At 47.9% G+C, this 14,370-nt stretch overlaps 1 protein-coding gene across 2 annotated transcripts in view; it reads left to right on the top strand.

The window, feature by feature from the left end:
- The window catches only part of SLIT3 (slit guidance ligand 3), a 783,747-nt gene that overhangs the window by 672,590 nt on the left and 96,787 nt on the right, over positions 1–14,370 (top strand). For both annotated transcript variants that reach the window (XM_049874285.1, XM_049874284.1), the window contains exons 21-23: positions 9,449–9,517; positions 11,393–11,464; positions 12,083–12,154. In XM_049874285.1, the coding sequence (XP_049730242.1) occupies positions 9,449–9,517; positions 11,393–11,464; positions 12,083–12,154 (213 nt within the window). The remainder of the gene's footprint in view (positions 1–9,448; positions 9,518–11,392; positions 11,465–12,082; positions 12,155–14,370) is intronic.

Below are 14,370 nucleotides of genomic sequence, written 5' to 3'. Positions count from 1 at the left end.
TTGGTGCTGTGCTGAATTTTTTTCATATGCTATTTCCCATCATCCTCCCAACAATGCTACAAGGCAGGTACTATTATCATTTTGTAGATGAGGTAACTGAGGCTCAAGAAGGTTGAATAATTTTTTATGATCACACTGCCAGTAAGCAGCAGAGCTCGAATTCCAACCCTGGTCTGTCCAACCCCAAGGCCCATCCTTTAACCACTAAACCACTGCCTCCCATAGGGAGGGGCCCAAGTCTCTGGGTGTTCAGCCCAGTGGCCTGGCTTGTTGGGGATTTGCAGTAGACAGTCACAGGTCTCCTTGGAACCTGCTGCCTGCCTTCAGGCAGGGAGAAGGCAAACCCAGGGCACTGCCACAATGCCATCAGGTACCTATTAGTGGTTCTGGTGGTGTCTGTCCTGACAGCTGGGTTTTCTCTGGTAATGCCAGCTGAAGCCTTCTGTGCCCCTCATGCTGGGAGGCTCCCTGAGCACTTTATAGAGCAACTCTTCGGTGCTAATTACACACTTGCCCTTCTTTAGCCAGACAGAGGGACAGAAACATGCCTGAAGCCAGCTGGAGGGGGCTGACCACATCTTTGGAGAGTGGCTGGCTTGGGCGCAGCAGCCCTTATGAGTCCTGGCACAAGCCCTGGCCCAGAGCAGCCCTCAGCAGATGGCAGCAGTAGAGGACACTTCCAGGCACTGTCGGGTGTGCACCGCATCTGTGGAAGGGGCCATGGGAGGCCTGACATCAGGCCAGGAGTTGAGAGAGCCCTTCACTCATTCAGGTGTTTGTTGGGCACCCACCCTGTGCCAGGCGCTGTTCTGGGAGCTGGGAGTACAGCGGCTAGCAGGACAGATGAGGTCCCTGATCTCAAGAAACAAGGAATGAAGGAGAAAGACAATAAAAAAGCTAACTAGTAAATTAAGAATTTCAGATAGGGGGTAGAACAGGATTTCCCAGGTAAAGAAAGGAGAAAAAGGAGTAGAAAGAACATGTTTTATGAAGGCCCCAAGGTGGAAAGATCATACATTCAAGAAACTGAGACAGCCATGAGGTGGAGCGAAGAGAATGAAAAAGAGGCTGGCGTAAGCCGAAAGCTTGAGAAGGGGTGTGAGAGGCCTTATAGACCTTGGGGAGGACTGGCTGTCTGTCACAAGGGATATGTAGGGGCCAAGGAAGAATTTTAAGCAGGAGAGTGACATGATCTGGTTATCACTTTAAATTATTGCTCTAGAAAAAGAATAGAGAATGGAAAGCAAGGGGATCGTTATGGATCTTTCAATATTATATGCATGATGAATGTGTGTATGTGTGTGTGTTCAAATTTGACTGAACCCTAATGTGCCAGGAGGAACCCTGGTGGTGTAAATGGTTAAGCACTCAGCCACTAACCGGTGGCTACAGGGGAGAAAACCTGGCAATCTGCTTCCATAAAGATGACAGCCAAGAAAACCCTACGGGGCAGTGCTACTCTGTCACATGGGGTTGCTATGAGTGAAAAACAATCGATGGCACCCAACAACAATAATGGGCCGGGGGGACACCGGTGATTCAGTGGTAGAGTTCTCACCTTCCAAGCAGGAGACTCGGGTTTGAGCCCGGCCAATGTACCTCATGCGCGGCCACCACCTGTCTGTCAGTGGTGGCTTTACTGTTGCTGTGATGCCGAACAGGTTCCAGTGAGGCTTCAAGACTAAAGATACACTAGGAAGAAAGGCCTGGTGATCTGCTTTCAAAAATCAGCCAGTGAAAAGCCTATGGATCACAATGACCCAATGTGCAACCAATCACGGGGATGGCACAGGACCAGGTGCCATTTTGTTCCATTGTGTATGGGGTCACCATGAGCCTGGGGCTGACTGGAGGGGCAGCTAACAACAACAGCACAACAGTGTGCCAGGCACTGCTCCAAGAGGTTTCCACAGAGAGTCTCAGTTAATTCTCATAATCACATTTCAAGGGGGTTATTATCTCAAGACCCTTTTTACAGATAAGGAAATGTAAGCTCAGAGAGGTCCAGTAACACGCCTAAGGTCACACAGCTTTTAGGTGGTGGAGCCAGGCTGTGAGCCTCTGCTGCCTCTTGAGCTGCTCGTGTGTTGCCCCAGGCCTCTGGTGGGAATCCAGCCTACAGAGGGGGCTCCTAGGGGGTGCCTACCCTGCCTTGCCTTCCACGTTCAGCAGGCTCACGCCTTCTTTGTGGGACACATGTCTATACTACACAGCTGGAAATTGGAACGGGGAGCATGCACTCACAGAGATCTGTGTGAATTTTCATGCGAGGCAGACGTGTTTCAGGTACTTGTGCTGGGACAGAAACAGAGCATTTAAATGCAGGTCGGCACGTAGGCTGACCCTCTAGAAACGCTCTGGCAGTTCTAAGGCTGGCGGGCAAGAGTGCAATCTTCTGAAAGGGTCCCTCTGGGGGGCTGGGCTGCAGCTACAGGCAACTTTGGAGTTGAAGTCTTCATGAAGGGCTTCCTACAAAGAGAGCTTCCTTCCACAAGTGCATCTGCATTTCTGAATTGAAACTTTTGATTTGAGGCTTCTGAGCTGCGAGGCCAGGTCGCTGGGGACTCTGCACTTAAAGCAGTTCCCTCGCATCCCCAGCTCCGGCCCACAGTGCCAAATGCAGCTCCACCTGGGGAGCTCTGGGGCTTCTGTCTACACACGATGTTGCCTGAACATCCACGGGAGTCCCTGGGTGACACAAAATGTTAAGCGGTAAGCTACTGCTCAAAAGGTTGGAGGTAGAAGCATTCTTTGATGGTTATGAGGCAGGGAGGGAGGGAGAGGGGAATTCACTAACTAGATAATAGACAAGGATCAACTTCGATGAAGGGAAGGACAACACAATACAGGGGAAGTCAGCACAACTGGACCAAAGCGAAGGCTAAGAAGTTTCCTGGACACATACAAACACTTTGAGGGACAGAGTAGCTAGGGCTGGGGCCTGAGGACCATAGTTTCAGGGCACAGCTAGGTCAATTGGAATAACAGAGTTTATTAAGAAAATGTTCTGCATCCCACTTTGGTGAGTGGCATCTGGGGTCTTAAAAGCTTTCAAGCAGCCATCTAAGATGAGTCAATTGGTCCCATCCCACTTGGAGCAAAGGAGAATAAAGAAAACCAAAGACACAAGGAAAATATTAGCCCAAGAGACTAAAGGACCACATAAACCAGAAACTTCACTAGCCTGAGACCAGAAGAACTAGATGGTACCTGACTACCACCAGTGACTGCCCTGACAGAGAGCACAACAGAGAGTCCCAGACGGAGCAGGAGAGAAGTATGGAGCAGAACTCAAATTCATGCAAAAAGACCAGGCTTAGGGGTCTGACAGAGACTGAAGCAACCCCCAAAACTAGCCCCCGGATGCTCTGTTAACCCAGAACTGAAACCATTCCCAAAACCCACTCTTCAGACAAGGCATAGACAGGATTATAAAACAAGAAATAATACACATGAGGAATGTGCTTCTTTGTTCAGTCAGATACATGAGACCAAGTGGGCGGCTCCTGTCCAGAAGCAGAATGAGAAGGCAGGAAAGGACAGGAACTGATTGAATGGACACAGGGAACTCGGGGTGGAAAGGGGGAGTGTGCTGTCACATTATGGGAATTGCAACTAATGCCACCATACAATATGTGTATAAATTTTTGTATGAGAAATTACCTTGAGCTGTAAACTTTCACCTAAAGCACAGTAAAAAAAAAAAAAGTTGGAGGTTCAAGCCAACCCAGAGGTGCATCAGAAGAACGGGCTGGTGATCTACTTCTGAAAAATCAGCCTTTGAAAACCCTATGTAACCCAGCTCTGCTCTGACACACATAGGGTCACCATGAATTGAAGTCAACTCAATGGCAGCTTGGCAGCTAACAACAACGCAGACAGGCAGTGTACGGGGAGGCTGCCGTGAGCAAAACAGATGCAATCCTGCTGCCATTAATCACACTGAGGAGTGTCACCATGGGCTTAAATGCTGGGAAGGAAATATACCGAAAGCTTTGGGAACCTGTAATGTCTCCAGCGGGTGTGGGAGTTGATAACAGGGGAAGTGATGCCTGCACTGAGATTGAGTGTCTGTAGACAGTACCTAGGCAGTGAGAGAGAAGGGGGTTCCAGGCAGAGGACCAGCGTGTGCAAAGACCTGGACCCTGGAGGAATGGGGGCTGTTCAAGGAAAGGAAAGACCAGTGACGTTGGAGCGAGGGGTCAAGGGAAAGTTTGGTGAACGATGAAGCCAGACAGGGAGGCAAGGGAGACCTTGGAAAGCCTTGTAGGATTTGGGCAGGAGTCAATTGTCCTTCTCTAACAAGAAATAGAGGCCACAGAAGGGTTTTAAGCAGGGAGAGAGGCACCCCTCAGAGCCAGGCCAGCACCCAGGGGAGCTAGCACTGTGTGTCCAGAGGCTACCAAGCAGCTGTGTGACATTACTTCCCCTCCAGGACCCTGAACCTTCCAGTCTCAGTAGGGACTGAATCCAATGGTCATTTATGCATTTATCCAGCTGGTCAGCAAATACATGCAGCTCTGGAGTCTCAGGGTGGCGCAAACAGTTAATGCACTCAGCTGCTAACCGAAAGGTTGGAGGCTCAAGTCTAACCTAAAGGGGCCTCGGAGGAAAGGCCTGGTGATCTACTTCCAAAAAGTTAGCCATTGAAAACCCTATGAAGCACAGCTCTACTCTGACCCACGTGGCGTCGCCGGGAGTCGGAATTGGCTCCGCAGCAACTGGTTGGTTTCCTGTTTTGTATGGAGCGTTTACCTGTGCCAGCATAGAGCATTCCTTCAGAACACTGTAGACTGTTGTTTTTTAATCCGGGGTCCTATGAATAGCCCTTCCGAACACTCATTTATTCATTCAACAAATATCTGAGCCATTAATAGGACCAGGCACTATACAGTCAGCCCTCCATATCCACAGGTCCCACATCCGCGGATTCAACCAACCACAGATCAAAAATATTCTAAAAAAATTAAGTTTCAGAAAAGCAAACTCGCATTTGCTGCACGCCAAGCACTATATTGAATCCACACAAATAAAATGATGTGCAGGCATCCCCTGCTGTAGCCTCCCGCCATGTCACAGCTCCTCAGTCTCCAGCACTCCTTGTTTGAGCATTGTTATCCTTGTGTCTCATTCATTCCCTGCTTGTGTAGTGTGCACCCTTTGTTCCTGTGAAAAAAAATAGCTCCTAAAAATCAGTGATGTAGTCAAAGCAATCCCTCAAAGGCTAAGTGTGAGGGGGTTGAAGAGAGTGAGAGGAAGGACTTTAAGGCTGATAAGGGATGGCTGGCTAGCTATGGAAAACGGTACAGACTCAAGAACTTCAAGATCATGGTCAAACGGCATTGGCTTAGGTTCAGGCAGCATCACCCATCCCCGAAAAGCTCAAGAAACTCATAGAAGAGAGATGCTGCCTTTCCAAGTAAGTCTTCCATTGTGATGAAACAACTATTTACATAGCATTTACATTGTATTAGGTATTGTAAGTAATCTAGAGATGATTTAAAGTATACAGGAGGATATTCATAGGTTATATGCAAATACTACGCCATTTTATATAAGTGACTTTAGCACCCTCAGGTTTTGGTATCCCCAGGAGATCCTGGAACCAATCCCCCTAGGATACCGAGGGACGACTGTACTATGCACCGGGGTTACAGCAGTAAACAAAACTGGCAAAGATTCTTGCCCTCGTGGAGCTTACATTCTAGTGGGGAGGGGAGAGAAAATAAATTATATAGTAAAGTATATCCTCTCAGGACTGAGATGGCTGAAGTGAAAATAAGGCACTCAAGTAGAGAGGTAAAATAGCATGGGGTTGACTTCTCAGCCTCCAGAGCCCAGCAGATCCGAGTTTAAACCCTGGCTCCTGAGCTTACTACTTACTTCTCTGAGCCTCAGTGTTCTCGTCAGCAAAATGGACAAAATACCTAGCAAAATGTCCCCACAGTCTCAAAGGATTAAATGAGATAACAGACCAGAGCCTCTCTATCCCAGAGGCTCAGATAATGCTCATGAATCTTGTTTTATTGTTTTGTTATTATCCTTGTCATGGTGTTATCTGTGAACTTAGGTACCTTGTCTCAAGCCAAACAGCAAGCCCAACCCACAAGCCACCTTTAGACGTGCTTATCACAGGGCCTTCTGTCAATATCCCCAAAAGCGAGACTTAGGGTCTGGGTATATTATCCTGGTTTTCATCTCAGATGCCTCAACTTTGCTAAATAATTGTAGCAAGCAAATGAGAGCAAGAGAATGAGCAGAAGCCAAGAGGCTGAGCTGTCTCTGTCAGTCTGAGATCAGACTCCTTCCAGGCAGCTCTCTCGGTGTTAATTAGTCTCCTGCAAGGAGAGATGCTCTCTGGTCTGGCACCTTCCCCCAGATTCTGCTCATTCTTCCAGCCACTGCCTCCAAGCTTCCTCTCGTACCACACTATCTAGTTAAACACCCCCTGCGGCCCGGCACTGCACCCCCTGCCCACCTTCAGCCTGTCCAGAGCCCGGGAATCCTCCTACCCCAGAGAGCCGCCCTGCCCCACTGAGAAAGCAGGAAGCCTGCCCTCTGCATCCCTGCTCCTCCCCACCACACACCAGCCACACCCCACCCTGTTGCATTCCCAGGCCAGTATCACACAGAATGGAGATGCCCTCCTTCAGTCTCTCAGGGGAAGGCAGAAGGGTGGGCATCGACTTAGGGCACCCAGGAAGCTCTGCAGCACCTCTCCTGTACCCGTCTCCAATCCCCATCTCATCACACTTTGAATAAAATGACCTGAAGGCACAGCACAATCTGCCGTCTCCCACTGTAGTCCCCTGGCCCCTGGCCTTCTGACCCTGTCCCAGCACTCCAGCTCAGGACCCAACTCCAGGTGCACTCTCGCTCGGCTCCTCCTCCTCCCCGCCCTGCCCAAGGTGTCACCCCTTTGCATCCATCATCTCATCTTAAATAAACTAAAAAAAACTGTTGCCATCAAGCCAACTCAGCTCCTAGCAAGCCCATGTATACAAGTGTAGGACAGTGCTCCATAGGGTTTTTGTTTTCTGTTTTGTTTTGTTTTGTTTTGTTTTAATATAAGTATACACAGCAAAGCATAGCCAATTCAACAGTTTCTACATGTACAATTTAGTGACACTGATTACATTCTTTGAGTTGTGCAACCATTTTCACCCTCCATAGGGTTTTCAATGGCAGATTTTTCAGAAGTGCATCTCCAGGCCCTTCTCCTGAGGCTCCTCAGGGTGGATTTGAACCTCCAACATTTCAGTTATCAGCCGAGCGTGTTAACCATTCCCACCACCCGGAGACTGCCCTCATTGTAAATAAATGTCTCACATGTCTCCTCCCCGGCCACAGCTTTCTGCCCAGGCCCCTTGGCCCTCTCCATCCAGCACCCAGTTCCTTTCCTTCAAAGCACAGATTGCAGTGTGTAATGTATATCTCTCTATGTATACGGTGGAAATCCTGGTGGTGTAGTGGTTAAGTGCTATGGCTGCTAACCGAAAGGTTGGCAGTTCAAATCCACCAGGTGCTCATTGGAAACTTTGTGGGCCAGTTCTACTCTGTCCTATAGGGTTGCTACGAGCTAGAATCGACTCGACAGCAACAGGTTTTTGTCTTCATTTCATGTATATGTTCTCTCTGTCTCCATCTCTTTGTCTCTTGTCTCTCTGTCTCACACACACACACAGCACATACACACGTACATATTAAATTTTTAATCACCAGAAAGCAGGATTCGTGGCTGTCCTATTCACTAATATATACAGCATCTGACACGTTGAAGTTGTTCCATAAGTATTTGTACTTGAACAAATGCGTGAATGAATGCTCTTCTCTTAGCTCGTCTTTCTCAGGGCAGGATCTAAGTGAGTGCATGGCTAAATTTCAGGCCAGATGATCATGCTGCCTAAAGACAGCATGGGGTCCGGTCATCTGTATCTCTACCCCAGCATCTAGCATAGCCCTTGGCACATAATGGGTACACAACAAAGGTTTGAGGTGCCATACAGACATTAACCCAGTATGCCATGGCCACCTAGTCCATATTGAATCCTGCCCAGTGTTCTATGCCATGAGGGTCCCTGGGGGCCAGCCAATGGGAAGAGAATCTCTTGGCCTTAATTTAAGGTAATATGCATTCCAACTTGTCCTTAAAGCTAGGCCTGGTTCAGTCATTGACAAACTTACCCATATCCTGTTTTAACTCATTTCTATTCCATTCAGTCTTTTGTGTGTGTGTGTGTGTGAGTCTACTGGATACCAGGCAATGTGTTAGTACCTTCCTATTCAAAATGTGGTCCTCAGACTAGCAGCTGCCACCATCACCAGGGAGCCTGTTAGAAATGCAGAGTCTCCAGCTTGCCCCAGACCTACTGGATCAGAATCTGCATATTAGCCAGCTCCCAGGTGCTTCACAGAGCTTAAGGCAGACACTGGACAAATGACCAGCAGCCACTGGGTATTGACTGTTACAAGACACAGAACAGATCAGAGCAGGTCTTGTAAGCCATTGTAATCAGCAAGGAGGAGGGGGTCTAAATAAATTGGCTCTCCTCCCTCTAGAGGGTAGTAATGCACTTGATAACTTCATTTTTTGTGATTGAATGATGCCTCCTTTTAAGTCACACTCTCATCTCCAAGGAGGTTTTCTCATCCTAGATGAGCAGGTCAGTGCAGGACCTGAGTTCAGACAGGTCTGGGCTCTGCCTCTGCCTGTCAGGGAAAGTCTCTACCTGTTAGGTGCATCCATATCTGAACCTCTGTCCCTGTCCCTCCTGCTGTGAAGCCCTCTTCCTGGGAACAGGAACACCGGGCCCAGGGTAACAGACGTATCCGCTCTTTTCCTTGGCTTCCAGGTGCACGTCAGAGATACTCCACATTGAACTAGGGTTCTTAAGACCACTCACGGCTCAGCTCTCACACTGCCCTTTCGTAGCTAAGTAGAGGCTGTATGGAATAGTGGTGAGAATATAGGCCTTAGAGTCAGAGACCGGGGCTCAAATCTTAACTACTTGCTCAATGTGTGACCTTGGACAAGTATTTTAAAATCTCTGTACTTCGGTTGCCTCAACTGTGAATTCCTGTTATGTAAGGTTATTGTGAGGGCTGGGAAGAAAGTAGATGCTTTAGTGAACACATATTTAGTGAATACCTACTGTGTGCCACTCTGCACACAGTTTTAGGGAGATCTGACAAAGGGCAAATTTAGACAAGATCCCTGCTATCATGGAGCTTATTAGTCCAGTGGAAAAATAACTCACTAGTTGAGTAATCACACATATATTAAATGACAAGGGTGGTATGTGCTTTGAGGGAAAAATAAAAGGAAGGAGCTATGAGAGAGTAAAACAGGAATCCAACCTAGCCTGAAAACTCAGAGGAGACTTTCCTGAGAACGTGACAATTTGTGTAGTAGCTCTTTCCTGGGTGTCACTCTGTACCTCTCTTTCAGGTACCTGGAAGGAAACCACTTAACAGCCGTGCCCAGGGAGCTGTCTGCCCTCCGACATTTGACGTTAATGTAAGGAGCCCGGCAAGGGTGGGATGCATGTTTTTCTCTCCTATGATAGCTCAGGAAACTGATATGGAGGTAAGGGAGACTGATGTTGGATGCTGACACGGAGTTGCCACACATTCTCGCTGGGCAGAGCAGGAAGAGGCGGTGGGGAGGAGCGGCCCAGCTTGACATCCTGGTCTTACGCAGAGATACCAACAGTCAGAGCCAGAAGGCTGGTATCATTTACCCTTTGAATCACCTTCCTGCTTGGCTTTGGGGAAGGGGGACCAGTCTCTGACTTTCTGGGTTCCAAACTGAATTCCTGAACCTCCTTAGTCTCCAGTGTCTTACAAGTTATGACCACACTTAGGCTTCTCAAAAGCAGAAATGGGTATTTCTTTTTCCTCCCTCTTTAGTTCCCTAGAAAATATTCCAAGTAGGTGATTCAAATTGAGCCTCCTTCAATCAGTAGCTGCTATGGCTCTGAATGAGGAGCCAGGCTCCTGGACGGGGGTAGGGCCCAGGAAGCCAGGCAGCCTGGGAGGTTCATCCAACAGCCTCACTGTCTTGCCAAGCCAGGACCCGTGAGGGTACAAAATGATCCCTTGGGCAAATGGCAATGGAAGGATGTTCCTGTATGTGTAGGGAGGCAGGGAGCCAGTTCACAAAAGGGAAAATGAGAGTTCTTTCAGAATGAAGCAGTGTTACCCTTGGGAAAGTGGGGGACCCTTTGAGGAGAGGCAAAAGAAAGCCACCTGTCACCTCATTAGTCCTGGCTTCCTAGCTACCCCTGAACCGAGCCTCGAGATCAGAGTGTCTCAACAGCAGCACTACTAACGTTTTGGTCCAGGTAGTCCTTTGTTGTGGGGCATGTTGTGTACATCGTGGGATGTTTAGCAGCACCCCTGGCCTTTACTCACTAGATGCCAGTAGTGCCCCCCACCCCAGGTAGTGACAACCAAAAATATCTGCACATATTGCAAAATGTCCTGGGGCAGAGAGGGAGCAAAATTGCCCCCAGTTGAGAACCACTGCTCTAGATCAATGAACATCAGCTGGCTATAGGAATCACCTGGACAGTGATTTTTTAAAAATAATGATGCTCAGGCCCACCCTTCGACCAATTAAATCAGAATATCTGGGGGTAAAGCCCAGAATGTTTAAAAGCTCCTCAAGTGAACCTAATGTGCAGAAAAGTTTGCAAACCACCGTTCTGGATATTTATCCCCGAGCAGAAGCCAGAGGACGTAGTTGTCAGAGGACTATACCTCCACCAACCCCGTTCCCCCTAAGAGGAAATCCGATAAGGAATAAGTGAATGCCAGAAGAGGGGGAGGGTAGAGGGACAGAGAAAGGAAGAATTGATCAGGAAAAAAAGTACTAAAATAAGGAGAGATTATCTTAATGTTATGTTTTGCTGGTACAATGAATAGATGAGTAAACATGTAATTGAATGATTGAATATCTGAATGGATAAATGATGGATGGATGAATGGATGAGTGAACGAACAACAATTGCTCAAATGGTTGACTGAATAAGTTCATCAATGGAAAAATGAAATGGACAGTTGGATGAACAGGTAGACAAGAGACTAGATAGGTGGGTGGGTGGATGGATGGGTGGATCAATGGATTGGTGAATCACTGGATAGATGGATGGGTGGGTGAATAGATGAGTGAGCAGATGATAAGCAGATGGGTGAATGGACGAATGAGTAGGTGGGTACATGGATGGATGGATGGATGGATGGATGGATGGATGGATGGATGGATGGATGGATGGATGGATGGATGGATGGATGGATGACAGGCATGTGTGATACTTGAGAATGACCCCTTCAGATGCAACTGACAGTAAAGCCAGGAATTATGGTGACCCTTTTGTTTTGCTTTTCCTAGCGACCTGAGCAACAACAGTATCAGCGTCCTGACCAATTATACCTTCAGTAACATGTCGCACCTCTCCACTCTGTGAGTACAGTGAGGCGCCATATTAACCATGGCCACAAGCCTGGCAGTAAATGACTTGTGGCTGTCCTTTCCCTTGGTCACCCCAGGCCTAGGTTCTGCGCTGTAGTGATCTCCAGGCCTGTGGTTGTCCCAGTATCGGGTAAACCTTAATCACTGGAAGGAAAATAAAGTAGGTTAAGATTCCAGTGTCTGGGCAGTTAGAGAAGAGCTGGAACCTAATTACTCCTGAAGAAAGCCCTTATCAGAATGCCCTCTGTGATTTGTGAATTTTCTTTCCCAGTGGAGGGTTTCCCTACCTAATTATATTTTGCTCAGACCCACTTCTTTCCAATTAGCTTTGCACATTGTGAGCACTCACCACTTAGCAATAAAGGGAGGTGATGGAGAAGCCGGTTAGAGAGCCAGCCTGTAAGAGAACCTGGGAGAAAGCTGGGAAAGTGAAGCCAGTGAGCTTGCTGGGGTGGTAGAGAGATTTCTCTTCCTTTTACGGTTAGGGTGTGTTTTGTCAGTATATTAAAACTGGGTTGATAAGAAGCCATTTACTGTGATGGGTCCACAGGATGGACAACACACCTATGAGTAAGAGCCACCCACAGAGCTTTGTCTGCTTTCCCACAGGATCCTGAGCTACAACCGGCTAAGGTGCATCCCCGTCCACGCCTTCAGTGGGCTGCAGTCTCTCCGCGTGCTGTGAGTACCCAGAGCGCCAGGTTTCCTCCTGTAATTGATGGGGTAACAGCAGGAGTCCTTGCCTTCCTCAGGCTCCTTGGTTCAGTCCACCCTCTACCCACATACACAAATACACTTCCTCACCCAGCACCCATACTTGCCCAAAGGGCTAGAGAGGACTTTTGCTTGAGAGTCAACCAGACCTGTCATCCAGCCCACCGCCGCGTGTGGAGGCTTGAGCAAATCACTTCGCTCTCTGAGTTCTTCTTCTCGGTTTGTAAAATGGGATCAATAACACCTCCCTTGTGAGGATTAAAACCAGAAAAACCAAACCTGTTGCCGTTGAGTTGATTCCAAGGCAGTTATATCCTTCACCCTCGGAGCGGGCACGGTGCGTGGCACGCAGCTGCTGTTTGGATAATCATTATGTTCACAGCTGGCTCCTCTGGCTTCAGGGCGGCGATGCCATGCTGTGAACCTCTGCAAGGAAACAGAGCTTACGCACCAGAGCTGGCAAACTGGAAGCCCAAGGGTCCAGTCCAGCTCAGAGCAGACAGCCAGTGTTTAGCAATCCTAGAGCTGGCTCATGGAATGTCTAAAAAAAAAATTAATAAGTTGCCAACATTTGCCCATTGGGAGGTTTCTCATAAAAATGCTAATTTAGTGGGATGCAGACCCCAAATTCTCATAAGAAGACCAAACTTAATGGTCTGACTGAGACTGGAGGAATCCCGGCGGTCATGCTCTCCAGACCTTCTGTTGACACAGGACAGGAACCATCCCTGAAGACAACTCATCAGACATGAAAGGGACTGGTCAGCGGGTGGGAGAGAGACGCTGATGAAGAGTGAGCTAATTATATCAGGTGTACACTTGAGATTGTGTTGGCAACTCTTGTCTGGAGGGGGGGATGGGAGGATAGAGAGAGAGGGAAGCCGGCAAAATTGTCAAGAAAGGAGAGACTGAAAGGGCTGACTCAAGACGGGGAGAGTAAGTGGGAGTAGGGAGTGAGATGTATGTAAACTTATATGTGACAGACTGATTGGATTTGTAAATGTTCACTTGAAGCTTAATAAAAGTTATTATAAAAAAAAAAAAAAATGCTAATTTACACATTCAGAAAATGGAGAGACCTGGCCATACCAGGAGCCCCTCTGCGTTCCTGTGTGGCAGCCATGGGGGCTGTTGAGTTTCTTTGGACAGGGTTTCACAGTCCGAGCCTCCGCGCCCACCCCACCCCCGTCACCTTACCTTCCTTGCCTTGTCCTACATATGGGTGGGGGATGGCTGACTGAGGTGGATGAGCTCCGAGTAAAGGCTAGGTAGTCCTGGGGTACGCCTGCTTTCCAAGCTTGGCTCTGCTCCTTCCTAGCTGTGGGAGTCTTCCCATCCATAAAATCGGATAATAATAGTAATTGCCCTCATAAAGCCTTGCAAAGACTAAATGTGATACTCTGTGTCAAACACTTAGCAAAGGCTCTGGAGCATGGTAAACACTAAACAATATTTATTTGTTATTACTATTCTTGGAATCCCTAAGTGGTGTAAATAGTTTACACACTCAGCTGCTAACCAAAACCTGGCTATTCGAGTCTATCCAGAGCCGCCTCAAAAGAAAGGCCTGGCAATCTACTTCCAAAAAATCAGCCATTGAAAATCCCATGGAGAACAGTTCTCCTCTGACACCTGGGGTCACCATGAGTTGGAATCAACTTGATGGCAACATTTTTTTTGTTTGTTTGTTTGTTATTATTACTCTTCTCATATCACAGCTTGCAAGAGCTGGAACGAAATGGCACCTCACCACCACCTCCAACCCAAGGTCCAATTGTCACCTAATTTTTATGCCTGCCTATCTTCACCTATTTTGTTAGTAAAGGAAGATCCTTTGAGTGATATTCACATGAGAACAGAGAAGCCAGACACTCTACCCCCAAATCTGTCAGCTTCTTGCCTTTCTGGCCCGTTACTACTATAATGATAACAGCGTTTTTATGAGACATTTCATGGCCATTCTTTCATTTAATCTTTGCTGTGAGATTGTGAGGATTATGCCCATTTTAAAGTTGGGAAAATTGAGGTCCAGACTGGGGAAGTAACTGGCCCAAGGTCCAGGAGTCAGGAAGTGGCAGAATCCGGCCTCCTGGCCTGGAGCCCTGGGACCTTTGTCAGGACCTGGTGGCAATAGGCAAACAGCACTTAGTGAACTGGTCCATTCTGGAGCTCCAGGCTGATGT

This window comes from Elephas maximus, chromosome 2 (genome assembly GCF_024166365.1).
Source record: "Elephas maximus indicus isolate mEleMax1 chromosome 2, mEleMax1 primary haplotype, whole genome shotgun sequence".
NCBI classification, from domain to species: domain Eukaryota; kingdom Metazoa; phylum Chordata; class Mammalia; order Proboscidea; family Elephantidae; genus Elephas; species Elephas maximus.
This window is presented reverse-complemented; position numbering and strand designations above follow the sequence as displayed.